Genomic DNA, 20163 nt, shown 5'->3' with positions numbered 1-20163 from the left:
AAATGGTACCCAAAATTTAGCAAACAACAAAACCACAGGTCACCACATTGACTAGTGGGTTTGAATTTTTCTTTTAATGTTGCAGGATGGTGAGCCTCTCCTCTGCTTGAAGCAACCAAGGAGTAGTCAGCCCGCAAACAAACACAGCCGAGCTACGCGGCGCGTGTTTCCATCAGTTATCATCAAAATGGAAGTCCGTCCCTGACAGACCTTGCATTGGTACTGAACGACCACCACCGGGGTTCATAATGATTAGTTTCAAAGTTTCCGTCATTTGTCATTCACTAGGAAAACGGGAGTCCGTCAGCGATGGACTGCGAAATCTTCGATCGGTACTGACGGAATGTCCACCTCTGCGGATCATTGTGGTTCGTGTACATCTGAACCGTCCCCACACAGATTGCATGACTTGGCAGAAAGACTGGGTGAAGATCAGCCATCTTCAAATGACAGCACGATTGTGCTAAAGCCACTTCATGTGACCAAACCCAAAAACGGGTGTTCATAATGCGAGCCTGAGGGCACTTTAACCATAGTTTCAGTTGATAGGAGAAAATGGCAGCAATGTGAGAATGATGAAAAGTTATGGATTCATTTGGTTCTTAGGCCACAAATTGATCAGAAGACCATGTTTGAACATTTTTGCCCCAAGTTGCCCTTTGATGATTAGCATCTACTGTATGGGGCGACTGATATGACGAGCCGTTCACCAAGTACAAAGGCTAAATGAGACTGAGGTTTCAGGAGACATTGAAGGCAATTGTCCACCTTTGCCATTAACAGATGGTAGATCTTGGTCAGAGGGAGCAGATGGACCAAGTGCAATCTCTTAACATGCAACAGTGAAACCACAGTGACAGCGAGCACGGGAGGAAAACAAAGGCCAGTGATTTATGTTGCACACTAGACGGAAAACATTTAAACGCATACTAATCCTTTTCAACAAGATGGAGCCCTTGCTGGCAAAACAGACATTGGAATGCCTATCAAAGAAATACATGACAACATTTGTTCGATATGTGCATATTATTGCATGGTGGGTTTTAAAACAGTCAATGATGAGAAAGTGGCCCTTTCAAAAATATTTGGCAAGGGGGCATTTGCACCAGCGAGCAACCATCTCTGCTGGCTTAAACTTCATCAGAAGCACTGACCTGTATTTAAAACCTCAATTCTGGACTACATGCTTCGTTATTGAGGTAAATGCCTGCAGTGAGTTCTAATGCAAATTCTTACTCGCCCGTCAATAGTTTCCCATTGACTGCTCGCGATAAGTTGGCCATATCACTAAAACAAAGTATGTTGAATTGAACTGAATTGCCTTTATTGCCATTACACATTTGTGCAATGAAATTTCACTTAACAGGCACGCTCTGCACAAGAAACATGAATAACAATGACGAACATGGGATACAGTGCAACGGGCCTGTCGGGACTCGCTGTGTGAAGCGCCCCGGGATCTTAGTTCAGAAAGGAAACCGCTAGGAAGGGAGAGGGGAAAAAACATGCTCGAACTATCCTCCTCTGAGGATAATTTAAGTCTAGGAGAAAGAAAGACCCCAGCACGTAAACAAGCGTATGACAGTTACAAGTCACAACGCGACGCGGCCCGTCCAACCAGCTGCCCAGTCCATTCGAGCTCTCCGCAGATCGGTTCACATCACGTTGAGTTGTATTTGTATATGCAACGTGTGTAATTCTTTTTGTTGCGTTTTTAATTTGACAGTCCTTTAAGTGGGCTCACAATGAAGAATGTACGAAACAGACTTGCAGCAAGCAAAACGGGCATTCAGCGTGCTTTCACGATGCAGGAACTTGCATACACGTTCCGTCCATTTTTTTTCTCCTCACTTCTAATTTTATATGATGGTGAGAGGTCAGAGTTTTATTTTTAAAATCGGGTGCATCTGCCTGTAGCTCTGTCAAAACTCTCATCTCAGACCCGTGATATGGGAAAAAGTAAGCCCACAAGCAAGCAAAAATGCAAAAACAAAAAAAAGCCAAAGTGTTTGGAGAACTTCTTTGTACTTACTTGAAGGCTCACAAATGCACCAACAATCCTTTGGCACACGGCATTAAAAGACAAGGCTTTAAAATTTTTTGAACAAAAACAAAGACTATGCCATGATGGGACCATCTTATTGAAGACGAGGAAGTACAGCACTCCCACAAATGACAACAAAAAATTGCAGCTACATTCAAGTGGTATTTTTTTTCTCTTTGAATTTGAATTGAAATTGGAAAGCATTGACTGTTTCTTAATCCAATCAAAATCAAATTTGCTTCAAAAGACCACATTTTTAATCCCATCACGTTACAATTTTTCTATTTTTGGATTGGTGAGAGCAAGACAATTTCGAATAGCAAAACACACCTGCACACATAAATACTTTTAATAAGCAGCATCTCTTGTGAGTGTAATGTATTGAATTCACGTTTCTCTTTTTGCCCCCCCCTCCCCCTCCAAAAAAATTCCCCGGCGAAATACGGATTGTAAACTGCTTCAGTTGATTTACATGGCACATTTGTGTGGTTGTTATTTTGCATTTGATCGACTGTAGTAAGTCTGGTGTTGATCCGTTTTTTCTAAATGTGACGTGATGGTTTTGGTATTAGGAGGTGAATTAAGTTGTGTAAATTGCAGGTGACAAATGCACAGCCCACTGTTGTCAAAAAGTAAATGCATGAGTGGGATTTTGGTATTTGTCATGTCACTTTATTTTAAATTAAGTAAAGCAATTAGTTGGTATGGTTGGTGGAAAGAAAAGCGATTGTGCTGTTGGCCTCTTTAAAAAAAAAAAAGACAAACATTTTGTAATGAACACTAAGTATGGGGGCGGCCCGGTAGTCCAGTGGTTCACAGTGCAGAGGTACCGGGTTCATTTCCAGCTCCTGCCTCCCTCTGTGGAGTTTGCATGTTCTCCCCGGGCCTGCGTGGGTTTTCTCCGGGTGCTCCGGTTTCCTCCCACATTCCAAGAAAAAAACATGCATGGCAGGCTGATTGAACCCTCTAAATTGTCCCAAGGTGTGAATGTGAGCGTGGATGGTTGTTTGTCTCTGTGTGCCCTGCGATTGGCTGGCAACCGGTTCAGGGTGTCCCCCGCCTACTGCTTGAAGACGGCTGGGATAGGCTCCAGCAACCCCCGCGACCCTAGTGAGGATCAAGCTGTTCGGAAAATGGATGCACCGAGTATGGGTCACTGAAGGAAATCAACTCTCCGCGTTTTCTGTGTCATTAAATGTCCACTAGATGACACTAAGAAGTGACGTTCCATCGGGTCAACGAGGGCACTGTGAGTCTGTGCTGCATTTAGTTGGAGGCCCCCAAATCCTTCTGTACGTTGACTCAAATGCAAAACGAAGCACGAGGCGCAAAAATCCATAAATGGAAGAGGGCCCACATGAGCACGACTGTTGCTTTAACAACATGCTGTATGTTCCTTACTCCATTTAAATCGCCGTTGCTTCAATTTGGCCGTGTTTTATTGATGCACTTGAACCAAGAATATCTCCTCCTGTTCAAAATGTTGCCTGCAACATGAGCACGCCTTTCTCTTGCAGAGATGTGAATTTCGGTGCTGATGACTCGTATAATCTGTGAGCGAGCAAGGGCAGCCTGCCGGCCCCCTTTGTCACATGTAATTGACATTATCGATTTCATATGCTGACCATCTATTTTTGTCCCGTCTATTACTGGGAGTGTTCAGTCAGAAGGAGGGCCGCTGTGTCACGATGAGCTCCGACTCCTCGTAAGAGAGTGCAGTGTTAGTCTGAGTGAAACCGAACCCCCTCCTTGGCCTTGCCTCACTCGGTAGACTGGAAGGACCGAGGCTCCTGATGTGACACAAGTTAACGCTTTCATGTGCAAAACAAATAATCAGGTCGCCCCAAAAGTTGTGATATACTTCCTTTTTTTTTTTCAGGTATCATCCGGACAGACGTGACCCCATCAGCATTTGACGGTTTAGACTTGTAACTCATGTAACTGTGTCTTTTTTGCCCAATGACATTGGATGGTTGAAGATGTTTTTTTTTTGTTTGTTTGTTTTGTCCCCCATCTGCTGCTCATTCCCCGATCAGTCCCTCAGGATAGATTTTTTTTTCCATTGGCTTTGCATGAACGTCTGCTCTCGGAGTTCAGTTTTGGGATCAGTGGTGGTAGTAACAGGCCTTCCACTGCATCGGTTTGTCAAGAGCAAATCAGTTTTCGAGTAGCATGACATGGATTGGGTCATTTGTACTATGTGTGATAGCAGTATGATGGCCGTAAGGCTTCTCAAACTGGCGCTGGAAATGCATTCAGGGGCAGAACAACGTCTTGCCGGGTGGCAACTTTGAGACGCTGATCAGTTGCCGAGCCACGCGCGCGTTGATGATGAAAGTGCAAAGTCTAAGATGTCAAATTCCGACGGCCTCACATCTGTCTCAATCACACCTGACAAAACAGAAACAAGTAAGAGTGAATTTTGGGGCACCCTCTATCAACAATACGCACAATGCGCATCAAAAAACATTTTTGCATCACTCAACTGTGGCTGGAAAAAAAAAAACGTTTTTAAATTCAAAACACGAATCTTGCAGATTCACTAACCACAGAGTGAACGAGTTAAATGTGATGATCAGAGCCCCCCCCCACCCCCCCCTAAACAAAAAACAACACCAATTCACTGCCTCAAGAAATGAAAAAATGATTGAAGAGGTCTTTGCCCTGGACTGGTCGCCAGCCAGGGACAACCACATTCACGTGATTTGACATGGGGGAGAAATGTGTTTTGAAATGAGAACAATTTGGAATTGAACCAGCATAATGGAGCGGATTTTGTTCAACTGAGGAGGCGCCGCTGTTCCTATTTGCATCCTTGCCCGCCAGCAATATAAAATGTATCAAAATAGGGTCGGTAGCTTGAGTTCTAAACTGAGCGGGCATGCTCAAGCTTTTATCTAAAGATGACAGAGTACAGACATTAAAAGAGAAACAATTTCTCCATCGATTGCGTGAGATGTGGCAGTGGCAGCCCCGCCCACTCCACAAAACCACGAGCCAGAAAAAAGACAGACAGTGTTGTGCATAATTCAATTAGATGGAACCGAAAGATTTTTGCCTCTCATATTCGTTTCAACGTCCGCTCTCACATTTAGACTTCAGTTACTTGGAGCCCTGCTGATTGATATCATATCGGAGTCTTTAGTTGTCGTGCCTTAAATTTATGGCTGGCCAAATGTGACCTTGATGAAATTCATCACAAACAAGTTTGGGGTATCGGTGCCAGGCTTATGAAAGCGCTCCGGTCTTCAATCAAGTCAAAGCCCGATCATGGGCACATCATGACAAATTTCTGTTCCCGAAAAGTCAACTTTATCCTGGGCGAGTCCGACGTTGGCCGGGTTATCAAGTTCACAGACTTGCCAGGTCACAATACAACACCAGCATGTGAAACTCAAGCGAGGTAGGAGATCAAGTGTTGCTGCTTTGGAAAATTGAGAGAGACTTGCACCTCCCAAAAGTCTGTTCGAAAAATGACCTTGGATGGGAATTGGGACAGGTGAGTCAAGTGCAAGGAAGCTCCAGGAATTTTGACGGAAGCGACTGGTGAGCCGCTACAAAGTCTGCGTTGCGGCGTACGTAGCTGTGGCTCGAGGTGCTTGTCAAATGAGCTCACATTCAAGCCATCCAAGAAATGGGCCCTTACATTTGAGCTTCATTTTTTTTCCTCTTTGGGTTTGTCTCGTGAGCGCCCACCACATCCTTTTCCATCTAAGTCTATCTCCTGGATCGTTTGTTCTAATAACACTGCTCTCATGACATCTTTCAGGATCTTCTTTGGTCTTCCTCTTTCCTGAGTGATCCAACCTCAAAAGCCCTTCTACTAATTGACTCACTGTCTGCCTGCCCTGTGGATGTGTCCAGATCATCCAAATCTGCTCTCTGTGACTTTCTCTCTTGAACGTCTAAACTGACCTGTCCCTCGGATGTTCTCATTTCTGATCTCTTTCAACCTCGAGCAAAAAAACCTCCACATCTACATTTCCGCCTCTCTTGTTCTGCTTCAGCTCTTCTCTTCAGTGCCACTGTCGCCAATCCGTACACCACGGCAGACCTCACTACTGTCTGATACCTGAAACTTTTCCCTTCCTCCTAGCAGAGACTTTTCTATCACATAACACACCGGGCACGTTCCTTTACCCATTCAAACCTGAAAGGAACCAGGATCCATTTCTTCTCCTCCTTATCATGCTCACCATTGCTCTCAACTCCAAAGAACTTCAAGTCCTCCGACCTTGCAATCTCTTCTCCTTGCAGCCTCTTCCCACTTCCTCCTCCTCATGGCTGTGTGGGGTTTCTCCGGCTACCCCGGTTCCCCCCGCTCCACATTCCAAAAACATACACGGCAGGTTGATTGGGTACTCCAAATTGTCCCTAGGTGTGACTGTGAGGGTGAATGGTTGTTCTGTCTCCGTGTGACCTGCGATTGGCTGGCAACTAGTTCAGGGTGTGCCCCGCCTACTGCCCAAAGACAGCTGGGATAGGCACCGGCACGCCCGTGACCCTTGTGAGGATCAAGCGATTTAGAAAATGGATGGATGTGAAGTCACAAATTACAAATACAGTCAAACCTCATTTCAACATACCCCATTCGCAACGTTTTCACCCCTGTAATGTTCAGATTTCAAAGTCCCGATTTCACATAATTCATTTTCCATTTGCCGATTTTGCAGACAACAAACAACTTCATAACGTAAACTTCATTGTAATGATCAGATTTTCCCACAAAATATTGAAAAGGCCTTCGTTAGGGCGCACCGCGAGAAACTAACTGCCGCTGCGACCTTGCTTATGAACACAGTGTGCAGCGCGGGATTCTCCTCCGTTGCTTAGCAACGTGACCGATCGATTCGGTACACTGTTGTCCTTCTTGCCGTAACTTGCGGAGGCACGGCACCTTCCTGAGAACATTGTCTGGAAACATGTCTGAAGCAAATCTCAAGTCTGTGAAGGCTGAAATGGTCTCTCCCTTTCTAAAGGGAGCCTCCCATACATCGGCAGTACAGGCAGTTGCCTATCGTGGGTAACATTTGCTGACTGAATGTTTTGAAAGATTGAGTAGGAACACTACAGTTGTTTGTTTCATGTCTTCTAAAATCGTGTTTTCTTCTTAAATACATGTATTTGTAATTGACATGTTCATACTGCATTACATGTTCATTTTTTTAACATCTATCAATGTTCATCCTGCGTTATACATTGTAGTTGGCTGCCATTTTATTGGAAATGGTTATGACGAACTACCGTTATAACGTACAGAGTTGTTGTGTCCCTCGAGGTACACTGCAACGAGGTTCAACTCTATTTTGTTTTCTACTGAAATATGTCAAGCCTATTGTGTACAATTGACAGTCAACATTCATTTTTCCTTTGAAGCTTCAGTACATTTCAGAATGGGTGCCTTTTACTATAACAGTGCAGTAGTAGAATCAGTTCTTTTTTCCTTCACCAGAGTCCTTGTATCACAGGGCGTGCGCCATTTTGCCACCTCTCACTGTCAGTGTCAATATGAAATATACATCACAACATTTTGACCACTCGCACATTATAATGAAATTCAAGCCAAGGTAATAACGTTCCGTGCTGACTGACACTATTTGAGAAGTATTCATGCCAAAATAGATTTACGTTTGTGGTTGTGACTGCTCATCTCAGCAGTTATATCTGATAACAAACACCTTGCGAAATATAAACGCAGACTTGACTGCATGACCAAAGTAATTAAACAAAACATGAAACACTTCAATTATTTAATTAACGTGATTCATTTTTGTGCTATATTTTCATGACGACCTTGGCCATGTCTGATTGGATTATTTCTTTCTCCGGTTTTAGGTTTTCTGGTATGTGCGACGCGTCCACCGGGAGGCATTATAATAGATTCATAAAGACACAATCATAGATTTTCACATCAGTGTGACTCAGTAAACTGCTGTAATATGAGTTGGTTTTCACAGGGTAGAAAACACGCTTGCGAATTGTGCTGTATTGGCTCTCTACATGTGTTGACGCACCATTTGTGTTCAAATACCTGTTGCTTAAAGGGTCATAACAGCACCATGATCCTTAATTTTGTTGGCCTGCCAATGGCGTTAACATCGTGTGTTAGCATTAAGCGGAAAACAAAGTTGCGTGTTTGTTTCAAATCCCTAACATGTAATTCTTAGTTTCATGTTGAAGCCTGTTGTTTTTTTCATGAATCTTTCGTCATCTGCCAAATTGCTGCTTACTGTGAAGTGAGTTGTGCTCTGTTAATTGGCCCCTTTTTTTAACATTCAAGTCAAAAGCAAAAACGGTCTGGATGACAGGTCGTATCGCCCCAAAAATTGTCAGTTGGTCTCCCGCATCTCAAGGTGCCACCGTACGTGTTTCCAATTGTGATCTCATCCAAGTTAATAATTGATAATTCATTAATAATTATGAACTTCATCCACTCTTTTTTTGGTTGCAAAGGTGATGATGTTGTGACACATGGACACGCTCCTGCATGACAGTCTGGTATCGTGGGTCACTTGATACGCTGCGGGGAATTTCATCTGCCTCTAAAAAGAGAGCAGTACATAACTGGCAGGGAGACGGACAGAGCTCCAATTTTTTCAGTCCTGTTTTCTGATGTGCTGAAAGGTGAATTTACAGGCTGGGTGCGTAGTGGGATTCAGCGTCTCCAAGCAACCACAGAAGAAGAGACAATTCACTTACTCAGGAGGATATAACATGCCGACCACTGAGTACATGTACAACACTTGTACAATTACAAAAAGTGATGTTGGAACTTGGTCCTGTACTGTAACAGAAAAATCTAAATAAGAATGCATGTCATTTTTTCACGAGCTGCCCACGACCCACTTTTGCGTGTCGGCCCACGAGCTCTAGAACATTTAAGGTTAATCCGCAAATTTCACCCGGAAGGCGACTAATGTAATTCAAAATATTTCATTTGAAATCAACAAAGAATCTTGATTAGAAAATGGAACATTTTATTCCAAGCTGGAGTCCAGGAAATTACAGAAACATTTGCAAAATAATGCATAAGATACAATATGTTAGCGGCTCCAAATCCATTCATGATACATGAACGATATGAATAATTATGGCGGGGACCACTTGGACCTCACCAAGACTGATGCCTTATGATGTGAGTGGACGTCAAACAATTGCCAGTGGTTACGTCACTTGTCCCAACAACAAAAGCTCCATAAAAAAATAAAATAAAATAAAAACAGGTCAACACAAGGTTGCAGAAGGCTGGAAATCTCCACTATATTTTCAGTACATATTCATGAGAACTTAATGTAAGGATTTTTGGCAATACTGGAAACTTTCCGTGGGAATTATGGGAAGTAACTAGGAATCAAGAGTGATGAGCCGAAAATCTCCCATGTCCAAATCTGGCAAATTTCACATTTGTTCAAAAATCGATACCATTGGTAACTCCTCAGTATCTTAACTCTATCAATGTTTATTTATTTATTTAATTGACAAATTATTGAACAATGTAAAGAATTGAAAAAGGCCCGCTGTCTTTGAATGCGATTTGATTGTCAATGTTCAACAAACGTGCCGTTGTTGTTTTGGTTTGGGGGTGTAAAAATTTGATCAAAAGCAGACACTCAGGCAAAACAGAGCAAGCTCTCCTTGCCCACATGCGAGGGCATTGCAGTACCTTCACCGCTCCAATTTAGTTCCCAAGCACAATCATACTTCAAATTTTGGCTCACAACACAAAGCACAAATTCAAGAAAACAACTGGAAATACTCAAGAATTGTGGCACTCATAAATCTGGGTGCCATCGGCATGAAATCTGTTGGGGTTTTTTTAGGCCTGGTCATCACAGAAGGATTTTTCAAATCTTAAAAGATCAAATGAAGGTTAAAAAAAAAAGACATTTGACAATTAGGGTCGTATTTGTGTTCCAATAATCTAAACTCCGTGTGATCACATGTTATCTTACAAAAAGACAGTTCTGCTGATGGGCCGATGTTCCCCAATTTTTTCGCTAAAAGAACGGGAGGTGGGAGCATTGAAAAAAAAGGTGCGGTCATCAACAAAGGTCTTGCTTTGGAAAATTCTTGTTGCCTACATGGGTAGGACATATTTAGTTTTATTTATAATTTATACATTTTATTTTGACATTTGCTTGTTCATCCAGCAAGGTGCTTGCCGATGTTCCGTTGATGTCACACGTGAGTAGTCTGCTTTCCGCACACATGTGAAGGTTTTTGGTCGTAAATATTGAACACGTTTTATATTTAAGATTGTCGGTCAGACCACTTTCGGACCAAATTAACCGAAGAAAAGATATTTTCCCCAACTCTAATTAAATTCCCCATTGAGAACTATCCTTCAATTTGTTTTCATTCCTGCTTTGTTCCCATTTTCCTCACAAATTCCTGTTTGTTTCCATAGAACGTTTCCCACTAGAAAAATTCACTGAATTTTTGCAACCCAATGTGCGGTTTGTCAGTGTTCGGAAAATCTTTCCATCTTGCCTCCGTCAGGTATTCCATTCAGTGCCCTTTGAGTGGAAAACTGTCAGCACTTTGGTCTTTGAGCTGCTTTGTTTATTGTCCCTCATCACATAATATGATTCAGAAAGAAACCTCAAATTAGGGTCGCACTTTGTCTTTGACTCCACATGTGTTGTCTCAGTCCTTCCATTTAAAATGGGAAGCAATCCATCAGAATGGTGTCCACAATAGGTGGTGGCGGGACTAGACCTTCCAATTTAAGGTAGAAGATGCGCTGAAGGCCTTCAGTGCACAGCGTCCTGAGTTCAGGCAGCTTCCCGAGCAGTCTGGACAAATAGTTGGGCCGCGGCGACGGGCAGTCCAACACGTGATCTTTAAGACTGTTAACCAGCTGATTCTGCAAGTCCTCCACGCGTTTTGGTCCCTTGAGACCATGTCGCTCTGCCCCCCCAAAAAAACAACAACAAAAAAACATCAATATGAGTCCCGGTGAGGTGAACATAAATATGTCATGTTCCTTTTGAGTGTTGTTAATAACCCTGCCAAATTTTAATTAGACATAATTAAATCTCACTTCTACAACCATGATGATTGGATTCATGCATCTTCCTTACGCCGACACATAGCTACACTGTTTAAGCCATGAAAATCTCTCCATTTAACCCTTTCAGGGACAGTGGTCACTACAGTGGACAGCTTAGCATGTTAACAGTTTACAGGTTGCAGAAAAGCCTTTGATGTATGCAATATCTCCCACTGCGTTGTCACGGAGCTTGTCCACATTGTCACAATGAGGCACTCTAAAGTGGCCCAAGTGCTGGGCATCAGACATTAAAAAATATATTTGACCGTGCTCTTTTGCCTTTCTCTGCATGACACGCGCGCACTCCAAAGCGGCCGTGCGGACGATCCAAACAGAGGATGTACTTTTGAGGTGTAAGCATAGCCCACTAGCTAACTGCACATTGCAACTGCTGATATGAAAGAAGGCGCTCACGTTTTCATGTACCGTAGCTTAGAAGTTGGAGATTTTTTTTTTAAATAATTTCCAAGTATTGATGGATGAATGGAGGAAATTCCAATGACGAAATTGGACAAAATGCGCCATCATTAATATTTTAACGGCTGATTTCGTAGTATTAAAAAAAAAAAACTTTTTCAGGAGCGTTTGGGGCTGCCAATCATTTGATATTATCAGAGGATAACAACAAAAATAGTAATGGAGTGAACTGTGCTATCCTGTGACCTTCTGTTACCTTGCCTTTTTGCACATAGGAAGGCGTGTATGGAATGACAAGCTCGAGGTTCCTGCAGTGATGAAGACTCAGGTCGCTAGCATAAGACAGCTTTAGAAATCATCCCCCCAAATTGCATTTCATAGTACAGTGGACTTCAACGTATTTGTGCTTTGGCATTCGTGGATTCCCTTATTCATTGATTCTTTTTTTGGGGGGGGGGTAGGGGGGTGAGGAGAGGTTAGGGGGCCTATTATTCGAGGAAAACAGTACAGTATAGTATAGTGAGCATCAATTAGATTTTGGGCTATTCACGGTTTGGCCATATCCTCGTTTGAACAAGTAACCCATGACAAAAAGGTTCTTACAAAAAGTAAACCTCCTTTGTGGTTGGGTTTAGTCCGGCGTCAAATGCGAATGTTTGCACGTCTAGTGTGTGCTCTGAATGAGCACGTGTTCAATTTTGTCACGCATCTGTTGTGTAAATCCTCGTGTTGCATAACTGTCCTGTTGGTGAAACCCGAGACCTCATAAAAACCAATGCTAAAAGTTTTCAGTGTGTTAGAAGCGCCTACCCGTGATGATGACCAGTGCCGTGAGGCACGAGAAGGAGGAGATGTCAAGTTTCATGCGATGGAGGCCTCGGGAAAACTCCAAGATGGAGTCGATCCAGTCACCGAAGCCTCTGACGCACTGCGTTTTGTGAAGCACTTTGCCGTTGCAGAAGACCAACTTGTTCGATTCGGGGTTTGACCTTGGAAAAACATTTCGGTGTGTCAAACAGTGGTTTTCACACCAAGTAGCACCTGGAAATAGATTTGGCTCTGCGCATTATGTACGACCATAGTGACCGACAGTGAAGTACGAGAAGTGTCATCGTCAATGTTCATCAAATGTAAGTTTGATTTCAGCATAAAAGTACCACGTTGTTCTGTCTTTGCATGTTTTCGGCAATTATCTTCAAACGTGCCCGATGTATTTAGAAACAGATCTCTGAATTCACTTAACAGAATCAGAGGGTGGACGGCTCACCGGTACGCAAGACGAAGGATGAAGAGTTCAACAAAGGCTGACTCCAGGAGCAGCTCTTGATCTGGAGAACAGAAATCCGAGAAACCCGGAATGCTCTTGGCCCACTTCCTGATCACCTCCATGGAGCCTGTCAGCAGGTCATAGAACTCTTTGACGTCGCTCGCCTCCTCTTTCTGGTTTGCGCCGATGTCTATTGCTTCGGCCTAAAATCATACACGATGGGCATGTTTAAAAAGATGGGTCACCCGTGCGAGTGGAAGAAAGCAAACATTGTTTTATTACTTTGGAATAATTCAGGTGTTCTTCGTTGGGATTGGAGTCGATGTGAGCCCTCACGAGAGAAGCGATCATGCCGACTGGAGACACCGCGGGCGACGCTTCCTGGACTACTTTTGGCTTGGAGGGCAGGCGACCTCTGCGACCCTTCAGGCCGTCGGTCCTCACAACTGGAAATAGGAGGAAAATGTTTCGTGTCAAAACATGAGGCACCCCATCACAACGTAATCTCGATCCAACAGACTTTTTCAGCACGACGTCACACGCACTTGCTGATGGCAAAAGAGGAATGCTTGTAATTGTGAGCAAACATCTCATTTGACATGGCCGAGCCATTGAGAAAACATGCGAAATGGCTAGACGAATCATTTTAGCCTTCTTCTCTACTGTCGTAGCCTGGAAGCGGAAAGTCTCAGTCGAGTAGAAGATTTTAAATGAGGGCGACAGGTAAAGTGATTTAAAAATAGACGTGGTGGAAACTCAGACGCAGTAACATGATTACTGCGGGTTAGGCTAATAAATTGACGCGCTCTTTTGACGCTGAAATGGATGGCACGCTGCAGTGTACCGGTACTTGAAGGCTAACCATGAGGTAGTCAAAGATGAACTGAGCAAACGTTTCCAACATACGTGTGAGACAAGACCGACACAGATTTGGGAGCCGGTCTGGCCCCGTGGAAGTGGCTCGTATGTTTTGCCTTCTTCTGTGTGCACCTTTTTTAAAAAACTACACTCCATTTATATTCCTCCTTGGTAATATTCGAGGAATACATTATGAAAGAACACGTTGCTGGCATCACTGGAGTTCTACCAGCTGAAATACCTTGTCGCCAATTGTTTAGTTATTGTATAATCTGGCGGTGCAACCCGAAACACGACTGTTTTCATTTTCAGTTCAGTTTGTGCCATCTGGAAGCACCTGGGTGCCTTATGTTTTCAAACAGCACGGAAAGGTCCCTGAAAGAGAATAAAGCTTTGATGAATATTTCATATTTAGGCCCAGGACCATGATGAAAACAGATACAGAAAATAGTCAATATAAAATACTATATCTATAGTCCAGCGTGGCTGATTGTGTTTTTCTCGAAACAAGATTGTTATCACAAAAAGCTACACTTTCTTTTTACCGAGCAAAACTGCTCTCTTTCTCTCTCAGGTGTTTACATGGCAGAAAATGGCACGATGAAAGTGCCAGCCTGTTTACTTTTCACGATGGGCCAGTGATATTTGAGAGTTTCCACTGTCCTGGAATGTACTTGAAAGTAAAGCAAAGTGCTTGAGTTTAAGATCGCCAACTTGAACGTATGAGTGAGGGCAGGGGTTTCTCTGTCAACAAACGTAGTGCGTTCAAGATTTTTACTCTCAAGTTTAGCGTACTTCCTGTCCCGAGGTCTGAACTCACCTTCCTTGACCATTCCTACAGCCAGACACTTTTGGAATCGGCAGAACTGGCAGCGGTTCCTCCTCCTCTTGTCCACGGGACAGTCCTTGTTGGCCAGGCAAACATACTTGGAATTCTTTTGTACCGTCCGCTAGCCAATCAAAAGAAACATTTGTCTCGTTAAAGTGAGCAGCGATCAACGGGCTGCTACTCTGTGGCAGTTTCTGACTGCAGGTGTGCAGTAACGATAACTAAAAATGTTCACAGCTTAGTGACACACATCTTTCTCATGCTACTCATGCATCCATTTTCTAATCCACTTACACTGTCCTCACAGTGGCTGCGGGCGTGCTAGAGCCTATCCCAGCCGTCTTCGGGCAGTGGGCGAGGAACACCCTGAACGAGTTGCCAGCCAATGGCAAGCCACACAGAGACGAACAACCATCCGCGCTCACACTCACACCAAGGGACAATTTCAAGTGTTCCATGAACCTGCCATGCACGTTTTTGGAATGCGGGAGGAAACCGGAGTAAACCCATGCAGGCACGGGGGAACATGCAAACTTCACATAAACCCTGCACCTCTGCACTGTGAGGTTGACGCGCTAACCAGTCGACCACCAAGCCACCCCATTCTTGTGCCATGTTTCCCGACTTTTATTGAGCCGAGGCACATATTTTATCTTAGCAAAATGTCATGGTACACCGCCTGAAGACAGCTGGGCGCCCGTGACCCTAGTGAGGAGAAGCGTATCAGACAATGGACGGATGGATGAGAGTAGTGTTTTTAGGCAGAGGATAAAGAATGTATGCCAGTGAGTACTGATATATTTTACTTCGACATGTGTTTCCCCACTGTCTGTTCAAATACGTGTTGCTTAAAGGTTTGCAATGCTATTCGTTAGCGAGTCAATGAATTTCCCATTCATTTTTCGCATTAAGCTAGTGGTGGAGGTTGAAGCCTCTTTTTGATCAATTGTTTGCTATTTACCAAACTGCTGCTTATTTTTGAAGTGAGTTGAGTTTGCTGCCACCATGGAATGGTTGTATCTAAAAATGACCCTCAAAAGTCTAACATTGGCCCATCGGCTTTATGAGACACGGTGCATATATGATTACCTTGAAAAAGCCTTTGCATCCCTCACAGGTGCGAACGCCGTAGTGTTGGCAGGAGGCGCTGTCCCCGCAGACGGCGCAGCAGCCCTCGTTGCCTCGCAGGCTTTTTAGTTTCAGCGGCAAAGTCCCTTCCGAGTGGTCAGCTTCATCCGGGCCGCACGTCCCCTCCATGGGCAGTGCAGGGAAGGCGAGTGAGGAGGCTTCAGTGACAACATCTAGGTGGGGTTGCCCCAGAGGAGATACATCGTCCGCAGGCCCCGCAGCAAACGTGAAGAAGGACGGGACATGCGGTGCTGGGATGTCCTCAGCCGCCCAGTATCCGGGACTAGGTGAATAAGAGTTCCAGGCGGGCGTATGCTGATTTTGGAAGCTGGGGATGGATTCAGCTAAATCACTTGAGCCACAAGACGAGACAGTCACATCCGGGAAAGTGAACATGAGGGCGCCAGGGTAGCAGCCGTAAAGCTGGAGCTCATCCAGCCTGAACAGGCTCTCCTGGCCTGCGCTCGTCGGGCACGTGTAGGCATCAAATGTGCCCGCCTGAGTGCCGACGCTGGACAGGCACGGGGTGCATGGGTGGTTCCACGGGTTGGCTGGATCCACCAACAGCCTGGAGTACAAGTCCGGGCTGTGAGGTTCTAAGCTGCCCAGGTTGTTGTCGTAGGGCTGGGAACCGTGCTGCAGGGGGTGGATGCAAGTCATGGCTGCAAAACTGGCAAAGGACAAAGACAACTGTTAGGAAACCGTCTGACTCAACAATAAAATGACCACAAGCAGATCATCAGTAGGTAATTGTGGGTCCCTCCATTTCTGACAATAATATAGATGGCTGATCATCCCTAAACCTACTACATACATAATACAGTGATCCCTCGCTACTTTGCGGTTTGTTGATCGCAGTTTCAGTGCATCACAGATTTTTTTCAAACATATTAAAAATAAATTATATAATAATAATACATTTTATTTACAAGCGCCTTTCAAGACACCCAAGGACACTTTACAATCAGACAAAAACAATAAAACACAGAACAGGTTGAGCAGCGGCAGCTAGACGCGCTAGCGTTCACTGAACCCTGAAAGTTGGAAGAAACCACAAGGGAGGAAGAGGGAGAGAAAAAAACCACGCTCAAACTATCGTCATTTTGAGGATAGTTTGAGTTAGGCAAAAAAACTCCTGCACAAGCATATGACAATTCCAACAGGTCACAAGACATGAACAATGAAGGCAGTGAGTGATACAAGGGAGTGTATGCGCGTGTGATCGTCTGGTTGTGTGTGGGTGTGAGAGCCTCAGCTGCTACGTCAAGGTCATCTCATGGAGACGGTCTTGGCTGATCAGACCAGTCGCTCACCATACCCCATGGGCCATAACAATTATAATAATGATATTGCTAATAACAATTCATCACATGTTTAAATACATAATAATACTACATCGTAACTCAGGTTGTAAGTGTCCAAAGCATTTTGTAAAAGCTTGGATTGTGCAGTGCGCGTGGCACACATGTTGAGCAAAGTTGTATTTTTAGTGGGGACACCATGAACCAGTCGCTGTAAAGCCGTTGTAAATCAAATCTTGAGGTGCTGTGTACGTGATGAGGTCGCCTGCTTTTAGTTGACTTGTTGATAAGCAGCCATCATTTCATCTTTACCGGCAGTTTCATTCACAAACACGTATGTAGCACCCCCAATGCAGAAAAAACACCAGACCTCATCAGACAAATATCGTCAAACAATCAACTCTCTCAATGGACTGTATCATCATCATCATCATCATCATCATCATCATCATCATCATCATCATGTTATGATTATTGTTATCATCAAGGCACTCTCTTTGGCAACGCAGTTCGAAATGGCATCAAGGCAGAACGTTTACATTGTTTCCCCTTATGCAAATACAGAATCGTTCATTGGTCTTCTTTCTTGCCTCTAGGAGGAGCACTTCAAGTAGTACGGTAGAACACTAATAACTAAAAACTAAGAACGACTAGTCAATAGAGGTCAAGTAAGGTGGGAGAAAACAGACAAAAGAGTGGCACAGAGGTGCAAGTGAACCAGCAAGCATTATTAATTGAACGGTGTTTGTTCGTTTTTTCTTCTTTCTTCTTTCTACCCACATTCTTGCTGCTGTAGGCTGTAAATTTTCCCAGTGTGGGACAAATACAGGATAGCTTATCTTATCTTATCTTATTAATGATGACAATACAGATAATACAAGATATTCCCCATCCAGAATTGGTGCCGCATATGTTGTTGCTTGTGTTAGCCAAAAAAAACACAGCTTCAGGTGTAAAAAAAAAAAACAAAACAAAAACATACAAATAGTAGATGTACTTTTTTGTTCATTTATTATTTGTAGAGATTTTGATTATTAATTAAAAATCAGAGTGTCACAGCATCAGTATTCACAACTACAGTATTCCAAAATATGAGCAACCAACAGCGTGAAAAGGCGGTGGAGGGGAGGGGGTTCATTGTCAGACTCGTGAAAAAAAATCCCTAATTTAGCATTTATGTTAGGGTGAGTTCACAATGTTACAACGAGGGCCTTCACCGACCGAATGATTCGCAAATATTGTCAGTCTAATGTGTGTGTGTGTGTGTGTGCAGGGGTGTAGTGGGCGTGGTACGCGGAGGTACGCCGTCCATCCACTTCTCCCGGCGCCACATTCAATTTTTATTGAAATGTTTGTTGATCATCTTTATAATGCGAGTTATGCTTAATAACGCTGGCCTGTGATTATTTTGGAGTAGTAAAACATTAAATTTAACGTTAGTTCAACTGGTGTTGTAGCCTATGATTGATGTTCTGTAATACAGAATCTGTATGTATAAATAGAACATCCCAGAATCGCGTACACCCACTTAAAAAATCCCCACTACACCACTGTGTGTGTGTGTGTGTGTGTGTTAGAGCACAACTAAATAAATAAAATGCATCTTGTCAATAGAGCACCATGCAACTTAATAAAACAGGGAAACTGTTGAGTTCCGACTCTTTCTATTGTCAAGTTAGCAGAACGGATTTTGTATGTAATGACGGCAACAATTCATTTTAACTTTTTATTTGGAAGCAAGTTTCAGAGAATGTACTTTTTATTTTTACTGAAAACGGTCGAATCGCTAATTTTACTGGAGTCTCTTTAAGTAGACTAGGTGCATGTACATCCGCTTCGGTAGCTAATGCGGGTACATTGCCAACTGTGCTGATAAACAATTAAAAAAGATCACTTACCGGAACGGCAACAGCAGCACCAACAACTCTTTGTTTTCGTCCGCGTCTCCCCCTGAAGAATAACCCCTCAAATTTACCCTGGCAGGTTTTATTCCGGGGAATACGCGAGTAACCGTGACGTCAGAGGCGCGTTTCCATTCTTGGCAGAACGGTGGGCGGGACGTCTGGCCTCGGGCCAATCACAGAGCATTTTTTTGTCGACGGGACGTGCAAATGACGCACTACGGGATTCCGGTGACGCGCGCGTAGAACAACCGCAGCATTACCCACGCACACGCAGCACACACTCGTACAAGCACACACAGCGATGATGAAAGCGTGATAGTGATGAAGATTCTATATTTAGAGCAGGAAGACATACTCACACGCACGCACGCGAGACTATTGTAAAATGTTTATTTAGAAAACCAAGTGAAATATGTTATGAAAATTCATAAAATGAAAACGTTTATTGTACTTTCAATTAAAAAGAACAAATCTTACGCGATTAGAGTTATGCATTTTCAAGAGGAAAAAAGGCATAATCCTACAAAATTATACTCAAGTCACCAGTATTTATAGAGCACTTTCAAACAGCCATCGTTGCATACAAAGTGCTGTACATGGAGCAATTTAACATATACAACAAACTGGTAATAAAGACAAATTGGTAATAAAGACGGCAGAAAGCACCGAACAGCAAAACCAATAACAATTCTAAGTCATGCTGAGTCGAATGCCAAAGAATACAAGTGAGTTTTGAGGCGGGTTTTGAGGATGGGCAGCGAGGAGGCTTGCCGAATGTTCAGTGGGAGGTCATTCCATGTTTTCCATGACAATAGATACATGACATAACATGGAGGAACATTAATGAACACATTAGAAGGTGGGCGTGAAAAAAAAAAGCAGGAAAGAACATTCGTTTAGAGAGCAGCATGTTGGTGCATGCAGATGAGATCAGGCCGGGAATGCTTGCCGCCCACACATAAAATTAGCAAATCACAATGATCTCAAGTTTTCACTTGTGATCAATTATGTTAGAATAATAATATTATATAAAGAAACAAACGTCTTATCTTCAAAGCATTTCATCAAATAAGATGGCTGACCTTTGGCTTCAGTTGTTGGGTTCAGTTGTTAGTCCGATCATTTCCAAGTCAGTCGTCCACATTCCTATGCTGCTTCATGGCAGACCTTCCTCAGGCTAGGCCCTTTGAAGGCGTCATCTTATCTAGCCTCAGGTGACCACTTTAAACCATGACAAATTTGGGCAGGCAAAGTTACTCTCATTTGACGGAAAATGGCAGTTATGCTGTCGGCCGGATGTAGACTCGGAACGGTATTTAAAAAAGAGCCGAGCAACGTTGGCTATGAAAGTGTTCTTCTGAAG

At 43.6% G+C, this 20163-nt stretch overlaps 1 protein-coding gene and 2 long non-coding RNA genes across 3 annotated transcripts; 2 read left to right on the top strand and 1 right to left on the bottom strand.

Annotated features, from left to right (window-relative positions):
* Nucleotides 1–8998: 8998 nt before the first annotated feature.
* Nucleotides 8999–18916, bottom strand: LOC127595971 (nuclear receptor subfamily 4 group A member 1-like). Its single transcript, XM_052058071.1, has 7 exons — nucleotides 18795–18916; nucleotides 15557–16265; nucleotides 14459–14588; nucleotides 13063–13226; nucleotides 12781–12983; nucleotides 12324–12502; nucleotides 8999–10954 (listed from the first exon to the last, which is right to left on the bottom strand). Exons 2-7 carry the CDS (start codon nucleotides 16253–16255, stop codon nucleotides 10704–10706), a joined length of 1626 nt encoding a protein of 541 aa, XP_051914031.1. The 5' UTR covers nucleotides 16256–16265; nucleotides 18795–18916; the 3' UTR covers nucleotides 8999–10703.
* Nucleotides 12502–13193, top strand: LOC127596097 (uncharacterized). Its single transcript, XR_007961383.1, has 3 exons — nucleotides 12502–12643; nucleotides 12759–12917; nucleotides 13078–13193. It is a non-coding gene; the product is annotated as an uncharacterized LOC127596097 (long non-coding RNA).
* On the top strand, nucleotides 13239–15687 carry LOC127596102 (uncharacterized). The gene is made up of 3 exons (XR_007961389.1): nucleotides 13239–13357; nucleotides 13452–13503; nucleotides 15585–15687. It is a non-coding gene; the product is annotated as an uncharacterized LOC127596102 (long non-coding RNA).
* Nucleotides 18917–20163: the final 1247 nt, after the last annotated feature.

The sequence above is a fragment of the Hippocampus zosterae genome, chromosome 2 (assembly GCF_025434085.1).
Source record: "Hippocampus zosterae strain Florida chromosome 2, ASM2543408v3, whole genome shotgun sequence".
Classification (NCBI taxonomy): Eukaryota; Metazoa; Chordata; class Actinopteri; order Syngnathiformes; family Syngnathidae; genus Hippocampus; species Hippocampus zosterae.
This window is presented reverse-complemented; position numbering and strand designations above follow the sequence as displayed.

Excerpts from the sequence above, each read along its gene's own strand:
- LOC127595971 (XM_052058071.1), bottom strand. The coding sequence starts at position 16,255 with ATGACTTGCATCCACCCCCTGCAGCACGGTTCCCAGCCCTACGACAAC. Across the intron at positions 13,227-14,458 it reads TGTAGGAATGGTCAAGGAAG|TTGTGAGGACCGACGGCCTG; the intron begins GTGAGTTCAGAC and ends TCCTATTTCCAG. Across the intron at positions 12,984-13,062 it reads AACACCTGAATTATTCCAAA|GCCGAAGCAATAGACATCGG; the intron begins GTAATAAAACAA and ends GTATGATTTTAG.